At 44.9% G+C, this 21,502-nt stretch overlaps 1 protein-coding gene across 7 annotated transcripts in view; it reads right to left on the bottom strand.

Annotated features, from left to right (window-relative positions):
* Positions 1 to 875: 875 nt before the first annotated feature.
* The window catches only part of CASP2 (caspase 2), a 32,690-nt gene continuing 12,063 nt past the window's right edge, over positions 876 to 21,502 (bottom strand). For all 7 annotated transcript variants that reach the window (XM_068107284.2, XM_068107285.2, XM_068107283.2 and 4 more), the window contains 7 exons: positions 17,865 to 17,959; positions 16,262 to 16,438; positions 8,990 to 9,118; positions 8,800 to 8,890; positions 4,182 to 4,319; positions 3,915 to 4,024; positions 876 to 3,798 (listed from right to left, as the gene is read on the bottom strand). In XM_068107284.2, the coding sequence (XP_067963385.1) occupies positions 3,676 to 3,798; positions 3,915 to 4,024; positions 4,182 to 4,319; positions 8,800 to 8,890; positions 8,990 to 9,118; positions 16,262 to 16,438; positions 17,865 to 17,959 (863 nt within the window). In that variant the 3' untranslated portion in view covers positions 876 to 3,675. The remainder of the gene's footprint in view (positions 3,799 to 3,914; positions 4,025 to 4,181; positions 4,320 to 8,799; positions 8,891 to 8,989; positions 9,119 to 16,261; positions 16,439 to 17,864; positions 17,960 to 21,502) is intronic.

The following is a 21,502-nucleotide window of genomic DNA, read 5'->3' as shown; positions in this document are numbered from 1 at the left end:
AAGTGAAAATATATCTCGGCAATTTCCCGTGTGTGGCGACGAATTTTTAATATATCTCGGCATTTTCCCGTCTGTTATTTCAGGCGGTGTATGACTGACCATGCCGCGATTTAAAAAATATATATATCTCGGCAATTTCCCGTATGTGGCGACACGTGAACGAAGCTATGCTCCTCTCTCCACATTATTGTGACGACGTATAAATTAAATATTTCATCGTGACGATTGTCATCAAATGGACGAATTTTTAATATATCTCGGCATTTTCCCGTCTGTTATTTCGGGCGGTGTATGACTGACCATGCCGCGATTTAAACAAAATATATATATATCTCGGCATTTTCCCGTCTGTTATTTCGGGCGGTGTATGACTGACCATGCCGCGATTTAAAAAAAATAAATCTCAATGGACTTGAAGTTACAGGCCTTTGAGAATTCATTTCGTTCTATAAAGGGCAACTTTCATCGGATTTTCTTCCTGTTTTTTTTCAACCGAGTCTAAAACGATGTTAGCGACTGTGAAAAATGAAATGATATATCGAATTTGATTTGAAATAAAACTGTGAGAGAGAGGAAGACACCACGGGCCTACAATACAGGCCTCAAAGCTGTGCGAGTTAATAAAATTGTGGATATTTGTTTATATGAAGCCTCTCCCAAAATGGGTGGAGCTATGTTCCCAGAATGGGTGGAGCTTTGAGGTTTTGTCTTCTCTGCAAGAACAAGAAGAACAAGAAGAAGAAGAACAAGAAGAACAACAACAGCAGCAGAGGGCACTCTATTAGCAGCGTCTGCAACGCGGCTAAAAATTTCTAGAAAAAAAAATTCCCCTTTGACATTATGGGGTATTATGTGTCGATCAGTGACAAAATATCTCAATTAAATCCATTTTTAATTCAGGCTGTAACAACAAAATGTGAAAAAGGTCAAGGAATGTGAATACTTTCTGAAGGCATCGTATAATCAAAAGGACGTGCTTCGGGATGTTACATCGGAAATAAAAAATACAGAAATCGGAAATGCTGGAAACAAAATAACAAGCAGGTGGAGTGAGGTATAATCAACCAGGTGTGCACTGCAGGTGGAGTGCAGAATAACCAGGGGTGCACCATGCTGTACAAATTGGTTACGTCGTAACCACGTGTTTTTAATGAAAACATTTGAGCAGGTACAGAAAAATTGTCAAAATGTAATATGTATTAAACAAATTGGAGGGCATGGGAAAACCATGCTACCCCAAACTCAAGCGATGAGGCAAACTGGAACGCACTCTACCTCCTTGTTGTACCAGTCTGTATTTCAATGGGTAGGTTAACGTTAAAGGGCGGGTTAATGTTGAGATCTCATGAGCAACCTTGAAGTCGGCTGTCGGAGATGAAATTAAATAATCCCAACATGAGGCATCCCAAATTAAGTCACGATTTTAAAAAATGGTGTCAAGATGAAGAAAAATGTGTGGGTGGGGTTGCGGTGACAAAACAGGGGGGAAGAGGCTAAAAAGGGGGTGTGGTCAAGACAATAAAAAGATGAATGGGGCGAAATGATTCATAAAAGAGGGTCACAACAACAAAAGGAAGGGGGGTGGGGGGGGAGCTGAAAACTAAAAATATAGGGGTTGAAACTATGGGGATGAGAGGAGGAGCCGGGGATGAAATGATTTTTAAAATGAGAGTCATGACTATAAAAGGACAAGGGGGGGGGGGGGGGTTCAAGACAAAGAGGGGTCGGGTGGTCAAGACGAAAAAAAGGAGGGGGGGGATTGGTAAGGATGTTATAAAGGAGGGGGTCAAGGCAATAAAAAAGAATGGTGATTGTGACTCTTAAAAAGAAAAGGGGGGATGGTAAGGATGTTATAAAGGAGGAGGTCAAGGCAATAAAAAAAGAACGGTGATTGTGACTCTTAAAAAGAAAAGGGGGGATGGTAAAGATGTTATAATGGAGGGGGTCAAGGCAATAAAAAAGAATGGTGATTGTGACTCTTAAAAAGAAAAGGGGGGATGGTAAAGATGTTATAATGGAGGGGGTCAAGGCAATAAAAAAGAATGGTGATTGTGACTATTAAAAAGAAAAGGATTGGGGGGCGGTTCAAAACGAAAAATAGAGGGGTCAAAACTATGGAGATGGGAGGAGGAGGGGTCGAAATGATTAAAAAACGAGGGTCGTGAATATAAAAGGAGAGGGGAGGGAAGGTCAAGATGATACAAAGGAAGGGGGGCGACACTATAAAAAAGGAGGGGTGGGGGATGGTCAAGATGTTAAAAAAGGAGGGGGTCAAGACAATAAAAAAGAATGGGGAGTGAGACTATTATTTAAAAAAACAGGAGGGGCGACACCATAATAAAGGGGGATGCGGTCGAGACTATAAAAAAGGAGGGAGTCAAGGCAAAAAAGAATGGGGCTGAGACTATAAAAAAGGAGGGGTGGGGTTCATACTATAAAAGAGGGTCAAGATTGTGAATTGAACATTGTTTCGACTGCGACTTCACACCCGCCATACGTTGGCCCAACTTTGATGGAGCTCGGTAATGTCCGAGAGACGGCGAGGCCCGATTGCACTGGGAACGTCATCCATTGGTTATATTTTACATTACGCGGAAGTTTTTACAAAGTCAAATTCTCAGGAGGAAAATGGCGATCTTATCTGTGCATAGTGTTGGGGACACAAGAACTTGCGGATCTCTCAATGGGGCCACACTACGCTCATTAGCACCGTCCTTTCAGGACAGCTGGGGTTAAGGGGGTTATTAGACACTTCGAGATTATACATGAACATGTGCCATGTTTTTGTGCGTGATGTCACGTACAATATTTCCACGTTCTCCCAACCTGCCTGCAAACAAAATGGCGAAGCTATCTCTTTTTTAACATGGGCCGAACTTCCCCCGATAACAAGTCCCATTTCTTACTCTGCTCTATATTTACAATTAGCATGTAGCCCCAACAAACATTATAAAGTTATATACAATAAGCATTTGGTTTCATTGGGAATCGTTGGTATACCAGCAACAACCAATTTGCAGAACATCAATACACCATTTAGAAAAATCGCAAAAAAATAATTTTTGAGAGGACCGCTCTGTTTGTTATGGTCTTTCAATTTATCGTTATAATCCTGTTTATGCTTTTTTTGGCTTCTCCCAGCTCCCTCCTTTAGACCAACAACTGATGAATCCCTTTTGTTTTAAATTCGAGATAAACTTCCAAAGACAACCTCATTCCATCTGCTCGGTCATAATCGCCACCGCGCAGGTTTGTGGGACCACAGCGCGTCCGAGCTTGTAGTGCGACGTCTGCCAGTTTGTCTCTGGGTGCACCACTGGGGCCTGGCGCAGCCTTACGCCCCACCCGTTGCAGGCCCAGAGGCAGTGTAAACGTGGCATCACGGTTGGCCTGCGTACTCCCCTCTGCTCTGAAGGAGCTGTGTAAACAAGCGGACTGAGGAACAAGTTGAGAAGGGCGGCCTTATGCCAAGTATAAATTGACAACGCATCGTATAGGTTAAACAAAAGGTTAACACTCTTGCTTCATTTGGACACCTGTGATCTATAAATGCCGCGATAACCTAGTGATATTCCTACGGTGTGCCACCAATAAGAGACGGTTCGGATCAAATCCTCACACCAAAGCAGATGCCTGTGGTGGCGTTACTGATGGAACGCTCCATCGGCCGAGCTGTCAGCAGCCAGGGAAGAGGTAGAGGCTCTTGCAAAGAGTGCTACCATATTCGGACATCTCCTTGCACCGATGGTAGTCCGTGCCAGGTGCGATGGCTTCTCTTGCCTTTATAATCGAGTTTACCTGGATGTGGACATGGCACTTGGTGAAAAAATAGAGAGGATTGCAAAATTAATAAGCTGTAGAAGAAGCGGAACTAGGAAGGAAACCAGACAGGTACATATGAACAATGACTGTACCTGCACGAGCATGTCAGCGACGTGCATGTCCTTGGCATGCTGTGAAAATACATTTGTCACGGCTTCCATATACCAAGAACCCCTCCGAGTGTTGCGTAGGGCCATTGTACCTGTTTGGAGGAACAGACAAAATGGCTGAGCAGGGACTTTCCATGGCGTGTGTTGGGCGGTTGGGATCATGGTGCAAGATGGGTGTGTTGTGGGAACGCGTGTACGATTTGTGGTAAAGAAACTTGTGAGTGAAGGAGGAAAACTGAAGGTGTTAACCTCTTAAGCAAGCATAGCCATAGATGATGTCAGAAGATGTGGGCAAACGGGTAGTTTTGTTCATCACTGCTCTGCCCCTTCCTGACCCGTTGTGCAGACTAGGTCCATCGGCCTGCTCAACCCCATGGTCCAGTTCACCTGCAAAGCAAACCACTCGTTTGAATTTCTGTTTTACTGATTAATACTTCCTGAATCACTCACCTGCCTCCACTCATCCCCTTCTTTATTGGCAACCATTCTCAGTAAGAAAAATACGCATTTTGTCATGCACCCAACAATCTGGCACTGCGGTAAAGATCGTTAACCCTTAGATGCAGGCGTCAAAAATCCTACATAAACGCAGCCATTGGGCCTCGGAGGCCCAACAGATGTATTTGATTTGTGTGGTTTTTTATATTTCTTATAGATTTTTTTTTTTTCTTTCATATCCTTTTTCAATCCAAGTCGATGCTCATGGATGTGTATTTGCTCAGAAAATGTGAATCATTGATCCTATTAGTTTGAAGAATCCCATACAAGCAATGAATCCTTTTTTTTTCTTCTAAAAAGTTGAGACTTATGGAAGAGTATTTGCTCCAAAAATATGATTCACGAATCCTTTTATTTAGAATGTATATGTCCACAACATTGTCAAAAATCCTACACCAATGCAATCCTGGGAAGCCTGGGCATTTTATTTACTTATTATGATTATGTGTAATAAGTGTAATGTGTAATTTGTAATGTGTAATGGGTAATGGGTAATGTGTTATGGGTAATGTGTTATGGGTAATGTGTTATGGGTAATGTGTTATGGGTAATGTGTTATGGGTAATGTGTTATGGGTCATGTGTTATGGGTAATGTGTTATGGGTAATGTGTTATGGGTAATGTGTTATGGGTAATGTGTTATGGGTAATGTGTTATGGGTAATGTGTTATGGGTAATGTGTTATGGGTAATGTGTTATGGGTAATGTGTTATGGGTAATGTGTTATGGGTAATGTGTAAGGGGTAATGGGTAATGTGTAATGGGTAATGTGTAATTGGTAATGAATGAAGGTTTTACCTCAAATCTGAATGAAATATTTATATATTTATTCCATCGAATTATTTCTATCCAAGTTATAGGAGCATACAAGAAGGCTCATGCAAAGCAAATAATGATATAACAATAACATAGGAGTAAAACAACATTTATGCGGGCTTCAAAGGCCCCAGACCTGCATTTGTGTCTGATTTTCGGGTTATAAGTGAAGAATGAAGATTTTCCCACGAGCCTGAATGGAATTTTTTTTAATGTCACTGAATTTTGTGTAACAACATGAAAGTCGGTGAAAATGAGGCTCATTCCATAAAAAAAATTGCACAACATAGTTTTTGCAACAACAACAAAAAACCTTGTGGGCCTCTGAGGCCCAATCACTGCATCCAAGGGTTAATATCAAACAAAAACAATTTTAAAATAAACAAGTCAGGAGACGACGATGGTTCACGAGTGAGCGGTATTCAATGACAAAGGACGGACTATAACCGAAACAGGCCCGGACAGGCCGGGCCCGGAAATGTCAAAACGAAGGTTACTGACCTTGAAATGAGATAGAAAATAATGTATAATCAGTTATGAGGTTAGTTAGCTACACAATACCGAAAATTTGGTTCGATTCCGACAACTTTGAAAATTTGACCTTTATAAACTTCAAAGGTCAAAGGTCGAAGATTCTGAAATTTTTGGGAAAACTTGTATTTCATGATGTATGTGATAATATAAGATCATGTATGACATTTCACCCTATCAGGAAGCGAATAATGTTATAAAACCATCAAAAATCGACTTTTCTAAATTTCGTGACCTTGTGACCTTGACGCGAAAATGAAAAATCGAGCTCCGTGGGGCTAGACACGACATTGGCCTAACCAAATACCGAAACCCCTGTCAGATTCCACCAAACCCCTCGGAGAAGATGTAGCTTGAACTCGATTACCCCCTAAAAAGACATCTTTTTAGGGCGTGGCTCCGCCCACAATGGGCGCAATACGCCCACTCTAGGCAAGACACAACTAGATCATGATATCAACCTCCCACCCAAGTTTCATCAAGATCGGATGATATCATCGGGTAGTTATGCTGCGGACAGACAGACACACACCCATGACGAATATAGTGGTCACTGTTTGATAACTCGTGAACCAATAAAATAGACCACTGCACCCCCTCTTAGTAGCAAGCCTGTAACCACCCTACCACACTACCCATCTCGTTAAGCTCCCCAAATCCAGAATTTTTGTTCACTTCCTCCTTTTGTTCCTCTTTTACTTGATCAAATCAACCCCCCACTGACCCCCTAACCACAAGTCACCATCTCTCCCAGGACAGTGTCATAGGCCTTCTCCAGATCCACAAATCCCAACACCATTTCACCTTGCACATCCAACCTCTTCACCACCAGCTGTCTCAAGTTGAACATCCCATCCCTCGTTCTCCTACCCTTTCTAAACCCCTGCGCTCTTCTCCAATATCCTTCTCCACACTCTTCAACTGAAACCTGAATCCTATCCAGGTTCCTCCTGATGACTCCATATTTGCTCTTTACTTTTTCTGGTTCCTTCTGATGACTCCAATGCAGTATTTGGTTTTCCGTTTTTTCCATCCAGAATTCTCTTCGGCAACTTAATGACATGATGTATGAGTGTAATCACCCTGTACTTCCCCGGATATTGAACATTTCTCTTCCCCTTCCATAATCGGTACAATTAACAATGTCCTCCACTCCTCCCGAATTGTAACCCTCCCTCAAACATACATTTATCAGCCTCTTCTTCCAAATGACTCCGATATCTTCCGCTGCAATTATCATCTCTGTACACCCCTCATCAATGCCTGATAGCCTTCCCTTCTTCGTCCTCTTCACGCTGTCTGCACTTCCTCTTCTGTGATCCCCACATTCCCTGCACATAACGCCGTAGCTCCAGCTCGCCGTTGCTTACTTCCCGGTTCAACAGCTGTTTGAAATATCCTTCCCACACCTTCAGTACTGCACCCCCCTCTGTAACTAGCCTCCCGCCACCATCCTCAATCACCGCAACCACACCCCACATTCATATCCTTGCTATCCTCATTCCTGTCACGAGACAATTTATAGATCTTCTTCCTCCCGCCATCATCTTCCAACCTGTTGTACACCTTTTCCATATCATTACTCACCTTATCCAGAGCTCTCCTTGCTGCTTTCTTCGTCTACCCATACAGGTGCAGCAACACTGCATCCGGCTGCTTCACTCTATCCTTGATCTTCTCTATCCTCTTCCAAATCGCCTTATTTTCACCAACTGTCTTCACGACTTCCTCCGTCCACCATACCTGGTTTATATTCCTCGACGATGCACCCTTTCCTGACGTCCTTCCACATAACACTTCTGCAATTCCCATAAACGCCTCTCTTTACTTCTTCCATTCCTCCAAACCTTCGGCTTCTTCGCCAAGCTGCTCATACCTGGCCCTCATCCTCTACGACGACATTGCCGCTACACTTCCCCCACCTAATAACCTTCTGACACCTGCTCCTAACCTCCCTCCTTTTCTTCATGCTCACCACAGGCTTGTGCTGGGTGGTAACATGCTCTCCTGTCACTGCCTTGGAATTGTTAACCCTCCACAGGTGTCACTTCCGCACCACCACCAAATCTAGTTTTCTGCTGTCCACTCCTTCAGGTAATCTTGTAGCTTTCCCGCCATTGAAAGAATGAACCAGCTATGGCCACCAGCTCCCATTCACCCTACCAGCTCCCAGTGCAGTGATCCATTCCTTGCCACCAGCTCCACCAGCTCTTGTCCATTTATATTCCTTGTTACCCAAACAAATTTACAAACACATTCCTCTTCACTTGGCTCTGCTCTTCTGACATGCCCATTAAAGTCCCCCACAATGCACAGCATCACCTCCAGCTCAACCATTCCCATCACCCTCTCCAGTGCACTCCTGAATTCCTGCTTTTCGCCCCAGTCCTTCCCGTTTGTGGCCCACATTCCGACATAACACACACTTCTGCTTCTGTACCACCACCGATGCCATTAACTATCCGTCCCTCCCATCTCTCCAATCTGACCACCTGCTTGCTGATCTCTTCCGATACTATTATTCCCATGCCATTATTCCTTCCCCACCCGAGTGCAACAGCTTCTTACCAACCTCCTCACCCTGTTTCCTGTCCATCTTGTCTCCTGCAAAGGTCTCCTCCTCTTAAATTAAAAGGTTAAAATTAAATAACGACAAAACAACGTTTAATTCACAATCTCGCGAGATTCTGTTATCTCAAAATATATGACAAATAAACTGACACGTATATTCCTATACAGATATTTATTATAGCTTTCCATATCATTGATTAGATTTTATCAAAAGCCAAATTATTGGGTACGTGACAATCTGTATTTACCTACCACTACACTTGTTCTTCTCAGTAACATGTTATGTTCATATTACAAGGTGGATACTTGTATCGTTATTGCCTCGAACACCTCATTCATCCCCACCAACAATCCCATAGCCCTTCCCAAACAAACACCAAACAGCTGCGTCCCCCAACGATCCCACAACAGCTCCTCTCCATCAATCCCTTCAAATCCTCGCATCTCCTACCTCCTCGACATGCCTGGATCAGGAACACTTTAGGCTTCTGTTGAAGCCGTGGACAGCTGCCGTTATCAAACAAGCTGAAAACTCTTTCGACCTGTACACAGAAACACACACAACAGAAGTACAAAACAAATTTATTCAAGAACACGAAGTGTCCAACAAACAAACTGTCCAACCGGTGAGAAGCACTCACAGAAAGCAGGGCACCATCGGCTCCGTACACGGCTCCGTCAATTCCGTGCGAAAGAATAACCACGGCCGCCATGTCAGCTTCACTGTGCTCCTCCTTTCGAGCAAACTTGGTAAGTTCCACCTCCATTTCCTGTGTTTTTAAGTACAAGCACGAGTGTTATTGTAACAATGCACTTTACCATAAACACTTCCTTATATTATGGGCAAAGCTTCTCCCATTTAAAGAAATATGTACAAACTTGGCATTTAATATGGAATATTTTTTTTGTGGGGGTGAACTTACTTTTCAAGATGTCTTAGAACCAAAAGTTCATTGGAATTATGTTGAAATTATTCTAGATTTTGTTAATGTGACCTTTAAAAGAAACAATAACCACATTTGACATTTCGAAGCAAATAAATTGATCCTTGAAAGTGATGGAAACTGATACAACAACAAACAACATGCATTTTAAAGGCCATTTTCCCTGCTAGAACGGGGGTTAGCCTTGCGGTCCCCATGACAATCTTCTCCATTTTGCCCTATTTTCTGCATCTCTCCTTGTTAACCCCCTTGCCCGCATTTCTTCTTCCACCATCTTTAGCCAAGTCTTTCTCGGTCTTCCCCGTCTTCTACTTCCTTCGACATTCATTTCCATCACTCTTCTAAACCAGTCACTTTCATCCTTCCTCAACACATGACCAAACCATCTCAACCTGTTCCTCTTCACAGCATCAATCACAGGCTCTATTCCCATCATCTTTCGCAATTCAGCATTTGTCTTCCTCTCTCTCAACGATACTCCGCACATCCGTCGAACCATTCGCATTTCCACCCTTTCCAACCTTCGTTGCTGCTCTACGTTCATTACCCATGTCTCGCTCCCATAAATCATAACACTTCTCACACATGCAGCATACACCTTTCCCTTCAGCTTCAACGACACTCCCCTCATCATCAGCACGCCACTCAATTCCCGAAACTTCTTCCATGCACATCTCACTCGAGCAACCGTTGCCGAGTCTGCTCCACCTTCTCCATTCAACATGTCTCCGAGGTAGCAAAATGTTTTCACACCTTCCAGCTTCACGCCGTCTCCAAGATCCAACTCAACATTTCCTCAATCTGCAGCTCCCTCTGTGCACACCTTACATTTGAATGTAGCTGCCACACTGGTTAATGACCCTCTTAGACCACTACATTTTTGATGAACCCACTCAGCGCACATTGTACACTGAATGGAGTTCACTCCGACACCCTTCCTACACACAGCACAGGGCCACTTCCCAGTTCTTTCCACCTCACCACATGCTTTACCACTTGCCATCACCTTCGTGTTTCCGATATTCACCTTCAGACCTTTTGTCTCCATACATTCCTTCCACGTGTTCATCTTTTCCTTCAGTCCATCCATACTTTCCGCAATCAACACCAGATCATCTGCATACAACAACTCCCACGGTAAACCCTCCTTTACGTTCTGAGCCAGCACCTCCATCACAGCTGCAAATAGTAGTGGACTTAGTACCGACCCCTGATGCACTCCCACCTTCACCTCAAACTCACCACTGTTCCCGTCCTTCGTCCTTACAGCTGTGCGCGCTCTTTTGTACATTGCCATCACGACTCTGATCAACCATTCCTCCACTCCTAACTTCCTCAATGCCCATGTCAATACTTTGCGTGGAACCCGATCGAATGCTTTCTCCAGATCAACAAACCCAAGAAACAACATCTTCCTCTTCTCCATGTACTTCTCCTGCAACTGCCTCACAATGAAAAGCGCGTCTGTCGTTCCTCTTCCTGGCATGAATCCAAACTGCATTTAGTCGACCTTCACTTTCTTCCTTATCCTCCTCTCAAACACCCTTTTCAATACCTTCATTCCATGCTCCAATAACTTTATCGCTCGGTACGAGCCACACTCCAGGGGGTCACCTTTCCCCTTGTATAGAGGGACGAGGGTACTCAGTTCCCAATCCACTGGAATGCGGCCTTCTTTCACCACCAGATTACAGATCTCTGTCATTCTCTTCACACCCCAACTTCCTGCTGCCTTCAACATATCTCCCACAACTCCCGTCGGCCCTCCCGCTTTTCTACTCTTCATTGCTTTTATCGCTTCCTCAACTTCCTTCTCAGTTATCTTCTCTGCCGGTCCTAAAACTAGGTTACTCTCTATGTTGCCATCCCATTCATTCTCTGTATTCAACAGCATTTCCATATATCTTTTCCATCTTCCTTTAATTCCATCTGGGTCGACAATGATTTGTCCCACTTCATCCTTCAAGCAACTCATCCCCATCACATCACACCACTCTTTCGCTATCTGCTTTGCAATCCTGAATACTGCTTTCTGACCCTCTTCCGAATCCAAGCGTTCTCCGAACATTTTCCTACATGCCTCCTGCGCCTTTGCTACCTCTTTCTTTGCAGCCTTCCTGGCTGCCTTATAACTTTCATGCTCTGCTGTTTCTGCTCCCGTACTCTTCGCCTTCTGCCACTCCTTGAACTTCTTCCTCTTCTCGTCAATCCTCTTTCCAACTTCATCATCCCACCACCATGTTTCCGAGTGCCTCGGTGGTCCTTTTGTCCATCCACATACCTCACCAACGGCTCCCAACAGACTAGCTTTCATTGACATCCAACCACTTTCAAGCTCAACCACATCATCCTTGACCCTACTCAGATGGAAACTGATATCGAACTCAATTCATGGACAGTACTGTGTTAAACTTCTGTACGTTTTCCATAAGTATCTCTTTATTTTGCACATTAGCCAAATTTTTTTTTAACAAAAACAAAAGTTAAATTACGACTGGGATTACGGACAGTAAAATTACAGTTCAGTACTTCGTGTAACCCCCACGAGCATTCAGGAGAGCACGTACACGTTGAGGTATGCTGTTCACGAGATTTGCCAAGGTTTGGACAGGAATCGCTTGCCATGCAATGACAATAGCCTGCTGCAATTCACGCACAGAGGTCGGCTGCTGGTCCAAGTGATCGATTTGACGCGTTAATTCTGCCCACAAGTTCTCTATCGGCTTCATATCCGGGGACATGGCAAGCCACTCCATATGCTCTACACCAAGGTCAGCAAGAAAGTGTTGGATCATGCGAGCACGATGAGGCCGTGCATTATCTTGGAAGACAAAGTTTCCTCGAAAGGCTGCATGAGCAAATGGAAGCAATGTTTCTTCCAGAATGGCCCTGTACTTGAACTGGTTCAGGTTTCCATTCAGAACAACCAGGTCAGTTTTTCCCCCTGCATGAAAAGCAGCCCAAACGGTCACCCCACCACCTCCAGCTTGGACTCTTGGCACTATACAATCCTTGTTGTAGGCTTCATGCACTTGTCTGCGCACTCGGATGCGGCCATCTTGACGATAGACCAGAAATCTAGACTCGTCACTGAAGATCACATGATTCCAGTGTCCTGGCTTCCATTGACGGTGCTCTCTGGCCCACTGCAATTGGCGCTGGCGGTGTTGTCTGGTCAGGCGTGGCTTTCTCAGGGGACTCCTGGCACGATAGCCTGCTTGAACCAGTCGTTGGTTGACTAGCCTTCTGGATACAGGCACATTTGTCAGTTTCTGTCACTCAGCCCTAAGCCGATTAGCTGACTTGGTACGGCCATTGCGGACTAACTGGTGCAGCTGGCGATCATCCCTCCTTGTGGTTCTGCGGGGACGTCCTGGCCTCGGTATTGGAGTAGGGACACCCCTCTGAGCATTTCGTTTCAGGATATTTGACACCTGACCTTGAGTGATGCCATACTGCCGAGCAATAGCACGCTGTTTCATGCCGTAATTTCGTAAAGCCACCACTCCATGACAAACAGCATTGTCGAGTTGACGGACCATCTCCAGAGGAAGCGGCAATAACTTTTGGAGACGTGCAGCAGTTGTTTTCCACTAATACAGAACGCAACAACCCTTGTATACCCGACTGTGAAGCCAATCGTTAAATGCACCTGTCCATACATTTTGCCACGCCACCTGTGATATAATCCTGTTGTTGACTTCTTGCTGCAACAGACAATCAGTGACATGGTTCTTTTAACAAATAAATCACCAAAGTGTAAAAGAAACTCACCAGATTGATATACTGAGTTAAGAAAGTAAACCCAAGTCAAGGAAAAAAAAAAATTCCATATTAAATGCCAAGTCTGTATTATATACAAAATCTAGATTCATGGAAGAGGGTTGATGGAGGATAAAAGGCAACATAGAGTGGTGCACTGGAGACACAGTTAGAAACAATAAGCAAGAACAGGAAAAGACGAAAGAGAGGAGGTAGGGACGAAAGTAACCTGCAATATGAGGGTAGGGTTAATGCGGTAGAAACCACTGCGGGTAGGATGGGGGATCAGGTGAGATTGTGGTATACGGCTTGTTTGAAACCCGAGGAAGACTGGCAGTTTCACCAGGAAGGGTTTAATGGAAGAAAAGAGGAAAAGTATTGATACTTTCATAGATTGGACAAAAGATTGGCAGGCGTAGTTTAACCTGAACAAATATAAGGAGCTGGGGGTGGGTAAGAATAACGGAAATAGGAATTACATGATACCATGGGCAATTAGGGAGCGTGTCACACAGTAGAAGGATCTGGGTGTGGTCATTGTTATGGGGGTAAGCAGACAGGACAATGCCAGGAAACTATAGATAAAGGAAACAGGTTTCACATTGTATTCATAGGGGGGCAATTAGAAACCAAAAGAGGTAGCTTTACCACTACAGGAATTTAGTGAGGGCCCATCTAGAGTATTGTGCAGTTTTGGTCACCACAACTCAGGAAGGACGTAGCTACCATAGAGAAGGTTCAGCGCAGGGTGACTAGATTGATTCCGGGCCTAGGTAGACTCAGCTATGAGGAGCGGCTGAATGAGATAGGGCTTTATACAGGGTGTGTGATAAGTCAATTCCCAATTTAAGATTGTTGTAGCAGCTTTATTTATGAATCGAGTGTCCAATGGGGTTTTAGGATGAACTGGTTCAAAAAACCTCGATGAACTAGAGGAGAGAATAACCAATGTTCTCAGCAACATTCCTGAAAACATGTTATGATCAGCAGTAGCGAATGTGCCAGGCCGATTAAGGACATGTGTTCATAGTACTGGTGCATATGTGGAGGTTTAAAAAATTGGGCATAAACCACACTGGACACTCTTTTGTTTACAGTTTGTTTCATTAAAATCTTCAAAATTTTCTTCCTCCCCCCCCCCCCCCCCCCTCATTGGAGGAAGACCCTCTCATGATCAAGCCATTCGTGCGCCTATGTTTGGCACAGAGCGCCCGGAAGCATTGACGGAAAGAGAGTGACAATCGTGTGTGGGAAGTTGCATGCTCACTGCTCAGTCAGGGTCACCCAGATAGCTCAGATGGCAGAGCACTGGTACGGTTCACCAGAGAACCTGGGATTCGATTCCCGGTCTGGGCGTGTAATGTTCCTACAAATATCAATTCATTATTAAAATCTGTTCATAAATAAAACTTCTACAACAACTTAAAATTGGGAATATCAGACACCCTGTGCATTAAAAAGGAGGTGATTACGAGGGGATATGATAGAGATGTTTAAGATAATGAACATATAGACCGACAAAAGTACAGAAGAGTTTTTCCTCAGAATAGACAGTGATAGGATCCGGGGACATAGCTTGAGTAGCGAAGAGTAGAGCTAAGATGATAGCCTAGTGGGGAGACATGACAACTGACGTCCTCATGGTTCACCCTGCAAGACTTGGAGTCGACCGACGGGTTGTCATGCTGGCATTCTCCGAGTTGAGATCTCCGTTACTGCTTTACATGATACTCTTTGTTGTTGTGGGATAGTCATACGCCTTCTGCGACTGCGGTATAATGAATGCCTGTTCTCCTGGTATTTTCCAACTGGTGGTGGTGGTTCGTATGCAGCCTGTGGCTGCATCATCCTCTGGAGGCACGGCTGTGCCGCTGCTGCAATGCCCCCCATTACCAGTGGGCTGGTACTCATTTTCCCAACCTCAGAAGGATGACAGGCTGAGTCAATCCACCTGGTGTTATTTACAACGGCATGACAAGGGCTCAAACTCAGGACCTTAAGATATCACGCAAGACACCTTAACCGTTAAGCCAACATCAGGCTTTTTTTCAACTGAACGCAGAGGTGTGCACTCCAGCTAAAAAGTAAGTGCTGCTTACAATAGCCTCATCTCATGATGTGCTTGCTCATCATCCTCCTCCAAGAAGTCCACACGTGTAATGAAAGTAGAGCTACTCTCTCACGATACCAACTGGCTACTTTCACCACCAGTAGATGTCACGGCCTCACAACCTATGTAAAGTCTACCGTCACAGACGTCAAAGTTGTGTCCACATCACAGCCGGATGCTGATCTGCAGTAGCACACAATCTGCGTTCAGGGTCCTAATGTTTCCAATGTCTAGAAGCCACCCACACTTCTTCACAGAAAGGATTATCCTGAATTACTTCTCCACTACTCAATGCCAGTGATTTCAACTGCCCACATAACGAATGGGGCTATGAACACTCATCAACTAACAGTGAAACCTTGTGTGAATGGCCCTCCCAATGTGACCTCCAGTTGTTTTTTGATAGATGAGAACCTGCGATTCTACTCAAGTCTCATGGGTACCCTTACCAATCCTGATCTTGCCTGATGGAAGGGGAACTAATCACCCACCCCTTAAAGGCCCGACTGTTCGAACGTTTCCAATCTCTCACCACTGTCCGGTTCTCATCAGGTATGCGCCCCGAGTTGCTCCCACTCCTACCTTACCTGCTAAATACTGGAACTTCAGAAAAGCTGATTGGTAGATGCAATGCAATCTACCAACAAAAGCAGTAGACTCTCTCCCTGCTCCTGACTCTGGGGATGTTGACGCCAACTATGCTGACTTTTGCCAATCTATCACGGGAAGTTCCAACAAGTGCATCCCTCGCAGCCATTGGAAATTATACATTCCTGGATATGATACAAATGTGAGCACTTGCACAACACATTCAAGACTGCTACCAACAATGAAGATGCAAGCGTTGCTGCTGCCAAAGTCACGTCATCATATAACCATCTCCCCCTCAAAATGTATAAATAATAAAAACGTCCTGGTGATGTCCCTGTACATACCCACTGGTCTCCTCTCCACTCCACCTTTCCCTAACACACTGAACTCAAGTCGATCAAAAACTGAAACATGTAATTAATGTGGTGTTTGTACAGTGTAGGCATGATGGGCCAAAAGGCCTCCGCCTGTATCTTTGGTATGCATTGGTGCAGTCAAGGACTCACCTTTCCCTTGAGGTTGTGCAGGGTGCTTACGGAGAGTCCAAGTTGTTCGAGCAAGACTTCAATGTTGGCTCGGTCTATTTCGCCACCGGCCCGTCGGTCCAGCCCTAACCCTTCCAAAAAGTCCACGTTGCTCAACAGCAATGCCAACCCGCGTGGTTTCGCACGCATACAATACGCCTGGAGAGTGGCACGCACAACCACACATTAAACACCGATATGCACATTGCACACACAAATAAACTACATTATATAATAACACACCTGTACGAGACAGCAAATATACGCACATAAGGTATCGTACGACTGCACAAAGCTGACAGCACATTGGCCAATACAGGAAGACAACAGGGGCACTACATAAACCACAAGTCTGTGTACTGTACCTCTACCTATCTAATTCTAAGGCATCAACAACCTGTTCCATAAGGATGATGCATCGCCACAGACTTTGATCTTGAGCCAATGTTTATTCCTCCACCAGTGACGCTATTTGTCTGGCCCTGCAATCTAGCATGATGCAGTCCATCCACATCCACCTTTTTGGTGGCCTTCCTCTTGGTCGGGTGCCATGTACTCTTCTTTGTATGAGGATTTTTGGAAGTCTCTTCTGGGGCATCCTTTGAATGTGCGCAAAGAATGTGAGACCTTCTTTGTGTTATATTCTCTGTTATTGTGTCTTTTACTCCGAGGGTTTCCTTATTTTGTCCAGCGTAGTTCCTCCCATTATTTCCCTGAGGCATACCGTTTCAAAAACAAGGAGTCGATGTTCATCTTCTTGCTTTAATGTCCAAGTTTCTGACCCATACATCGAGATTGTGAGAATCAGGACTCCATAAAATTCAACTTTGGTGTCACGTCGGAGGTCATTTGCCGTCCAACTATTTTGTATCCGCTGAAATGCTCCCAGTGCTTTCCCAATTCTATGTTTGATGTCGTCGGTGCTCTTTCCATCCTGTGATATGGTGCGCCCCCCAGATGGGTAAATTCCTGAGCTTGTTTTAAAACGACGCCGTTTATATTGATGTTGATTTGATTTACATGGTTCCGACTTGTGTCTGTTTTTGTGCCGTTGATCTTTATGCCCAGAGCGCTACTGCTGCTTTGAACACAATCTACAAGGATTTGCAGGTGTTCTGCCATCTCTGTTAGCAAGACAATGTCGTCTGCGAATCGTAGGTTTGATATTTAAATTTTCCTTGGATGTTAACTCCTTACGGGATATCATGTATTACGTGCAGCATTACAAGTTCAAGAGCTGGGGTGATATCACACATCCTTGACGAACGCCAACTGTCGTGCTGAACCAATCAGATCTCCATTCACTGTTACTGCCCTCTTTGACTTGCTGTAAAGAGCTTGAAGTAGCTTGGTGATTTTAATAGGGAAGCCAAATAATTTAAGTGCCCTCTATAACCCATCTCCATCTAGTTTCACGTATTGTACTTAGTCCCTCACATTTCAAACAGGTCCCAATGGATGTAATGAAAATGCTGGTCGAGTGTCGTTCATTCAAGGTCGCCGATTAAATCAAAGCTGACGGAACAGTAGCGGAATGACATTACGAGGTTTTCACGATCACAGACATGCTATTGTGTAGCCATACCGTTGGTGCATGCTGCAGGTAGAACTCTTTGGTAGTGGGCTGCACACAGATGGGACGCATCCCATCACAAAAGTCATCACAGGGGCCCAGCGCGTCTGGGAAAAGCCATGGTGAATATAGACTCAATGTCATAGTTCACAGCAACCATCTCGGGACAAACAAAGAAACAATAATACCTCAAACTTAGGTTTATCTGTGTATAACAAAACTACAGCCTTGTGTGACCTTGTCTTGTGTTCGGATATAATAAATAATTCAATGTTTCACATTTTGTGTTTCTTTGACAGAATTGGTGATCCATAAGAGAAACCCAGTGAGATCAACCTGCTTTCTTTCTGCTACATAAGGCTTTCTACAACTCCATTGGTGTGACCCAATCTGTAAACTTCCCAAACCAGATTCCTACTCTACTACCAGTATGTCCTCCCTCTTGGACCTGATAATCATGGCATGTGCAGAACGTGGCTGATGGTTTGCAACATTGCTGGGTTATTTGCAGCAGGAATTTGGAATTTGGCCATGGTGCTGCCTTTTTTTTGTATAAAAGATCGAGGCTCATGTAAGAGCTAACATTAATCACAAAAAAACAAACTGACACATAAAACATATGATAAAGGGAGCGGGAGACAGATGTGGAGAGAGAGTGAAGCACACAAGTACAACAGTAGAGAACAGGGACATTGGGCGATCTGTGGGAGGGAGAGGGCTTGGGGGGAGAGGTATAAAACACATTGACACTGCTAGGACTTCCAGGAAAGAAGTCAGAATTTCAAAAAAGTGGATCTGGGGTGAATTAGCGGGGGTATAAGAGATCAAGGTTTTGGATGGGGGAAGATAAGAGATGGTGGTGAACAGCTGTTTTAAAGACCTGGAGGGAGGAGTGGGATTGAGGAGAGTGAGGGAGTTTGTTTCAGAGGCAGAAGAAAAGAGGAATGAAAGAGTGAAGGTGAACAGAGAGTCTTGATTTTGGCAGTTTAACCATAACAGGGTTGCTGGCAGATCTTGTGCGACCTGTAGGAATATTTGGGAGACAGAGCTAGGCCGGAGAGAAGTCAGAAGAAGACAGAAAGACCACCAAACTGCCTGCAGTGAGTAAGTGAAAGGCCCTTGGACTTAGCTTTATCGCGGGAGATTCCAATGATTCTGAAAGCTTTGGTTTCAACAGCGTGAAGCTGAGCTAGGTGTGAGGCAGGAGCACCTGCACAGAGGGGGGAACAGTATTCCATTGAGCTGAGGATGAAAGCCTTGTATGTGGTGAGGAGCTCAGGTGTGCCAAGGAAGGACTTCGCATGATGGAGGATGCCCAGTCAGCGACTGGCTTTGGAGGCCAGTTTGGAAATGTGGAAAGATCTTGGCAGATAGTGAGACCCAAAAGCTTGAGTGACAGAACTTCTTGGAGAGGATTGTTTAGAAAGTATATGGGAGGGTTGTCCAGTCGGACTTTTCGGAGAGAAATAGTGAGAGTGTGAGATTTGTCAGGATTGAAAGACATGTTCCAGTTGTTTGACCAGTTTGTGATTTTGTCCAGGTCTGCAGAGAGTGAGGAGGCTGCAGACTGCTGATCTGAGGGATGAGGTATGGAGCGGCAGAGAGTGGAGTCAGCAGCAAAGAGAAAGAGGATTTTCCAGAGAGTCAGAGAGATCATTGATGAAAAAAAAAAAAAAAACCACCTTTAGAGGCCATTTTTCCCCGCAAGCGGGGGTTGGCCTTTTTCGGGAACCGTGGTAGTTGTTGTTTTTCGGTCCCCTTTTTGAAGCAATGTTTTACGGCCGGATGCCCTTCCTGACGCCAACCCTTTTTGCCGCCTTTAACGACAAACAGGGAATTACCAGTGAACTGGTACTCAATTAGCCGACCTCGGAAGGATGACAGGCTGAGTCAACCCCCCTGGCGTTAATTCAGCGATCGACCGGGTTTCGAACCCAGGATCCTAGGATCCTAAGCTGACACCCTAGCCGCTAGCCCAACACCAGGGCAACAAGAGAGATCATTGATGAAAACCAGAAAAAGCACAGGACCCAGAACACTACCTCGGGGAACTCCAGCCTGAACAGGAAGGGGAGATGAGAGAAACCCATTCAGGGCCACACGTTGATTAAGACCAGAGAGTAAATCCGCAAGCCATGCGTGGAGATTTCCATGGATACCATAAGAGGAGAGTTTGATGAGCAGAGCTGGGTGCCAGACCGTATCGAAGGCACCGTGATATGTCAAGGGAGACAGCTCTGATTTCCTGTTTGGCATTGAGGACCTCCATCCATTGTTGAGACAGCAGAAGCAACATGTCCAGAGTAGAGTGACCTGGTCTGAATCCAAATTGATGATCCGAGATCAAGCCATTGGAGAAGAGGAAGGATTTGATGTCAGAAGCGATGATTGATTCCATGATCTTGCTGATTATTGGGAGCAGACTGATTGGTCTGTAGTTGCAAGGATCTGTTATTGCACATTTTTTGTGTAAAGTGGTAATGTTGGCTGATTTCCAAGCAGATGGTAGATGACCTTCAGCAAAAGAGAGGGTGAAGAGAACACAGAGAGGGCGAGATAGAGCGGCAGAGCAGGATTTGAGGACCCGTGGGCTGGTCCAGTTGCAGAATCAGAGTCGAGCTTTGACAGAAACTTCTCCACCTTGTCAGGAGAGAAGGACACGTTCCAGGAGCAGCTAGGTTCGACTGGGTAAGGTGGGTACAGAGAGAGATGGGTTCGGGACACAAGATTTTGAGGCAAACACAGAGTTTACACCTTTCCACTAAAACTCTCCTGTTCCCCGTGTGACCAGGTTCACTTTCAAGGACCATATATCTCTGGTTATTGTAAGGGAGCAACCTCAACAACATAGGATATGGCTGCTCCCACAGGTCTACTTGCAGGAACTTTAATCTGCTCTCTCAACAGGATTGGACCACGATCCCCACAGCACCTGATATGGATTCCACCTGGGAATACTTTCACAAAAACCTACTCTCTCATGCACTGGTTTATCCCATTCCGACTGTGGGTATCCTATCGATCCACTTGGTCCTGGAACACCGAATCCTGTAGGAAGGCAGTTGCAGTCAAACAGTTAGATTCTCAACATGGAAAGGACAAGTTTAGGTCACTGCCCAAGGCTAGCAATAAGAGTGTGTCCATCGTGTGGCAAGCCAGGAACACATCATCTTGCAAATCTCGTGGCGGACCTCTCCAACTAGTCTCCTTCCTCAAAGTCATGGTACCTTATGAAGCCCGCCTCATGGTGTATGCCCAACTCGACTCCGTCCCTCACCTCAGACAGCTTACTGCAAACTCTGCAGGAGCCAAAATAGATCTTCTTAAATTTCCGTTTGCCTCAAAAACTCAGTCTCAACCCATCGCACTCTGACCTCAATTACTTCCTCATACACACTGTCTACTGGACTTCGTGTCCTCGCGCAAGAAAGAAGATAACGTTCCGTCCAGCCTCGACAACAACTCACATAGAATCGGTGCCCATTTTCTGAAATCCTACTCTGTTGCTCTTGCTTCTCCTCTGTCTGCACTTTTCAACTTGTCCCGTCCTCCTCACAGAGGAGGAAGTCGAGTCTCCTCGGGAAATGATGGCATAGCCTTCCTATGGCTGGTACACAAGGGTAAGTGTGTGGTATAGACGGAGGGGGGGG

This window comes from Myxine glutinosa, chromosome 2 (assembly GCF_964187855.1).
Source record: "Myxine glutinosa chromosome 2, kmMyxGlut1.1, whole genome shotgun sequence".
Classification (NCBI taxonomy): domain Eukaryota; kingdom Metazoa; phylum Chordata; class Myxini; order Myxiniformes; family Myxinidae; genus Myxine; species Myxine glutinosa.
This window is presented reverse-complemented; position numbering and strand designations above follow the sequence as displayed.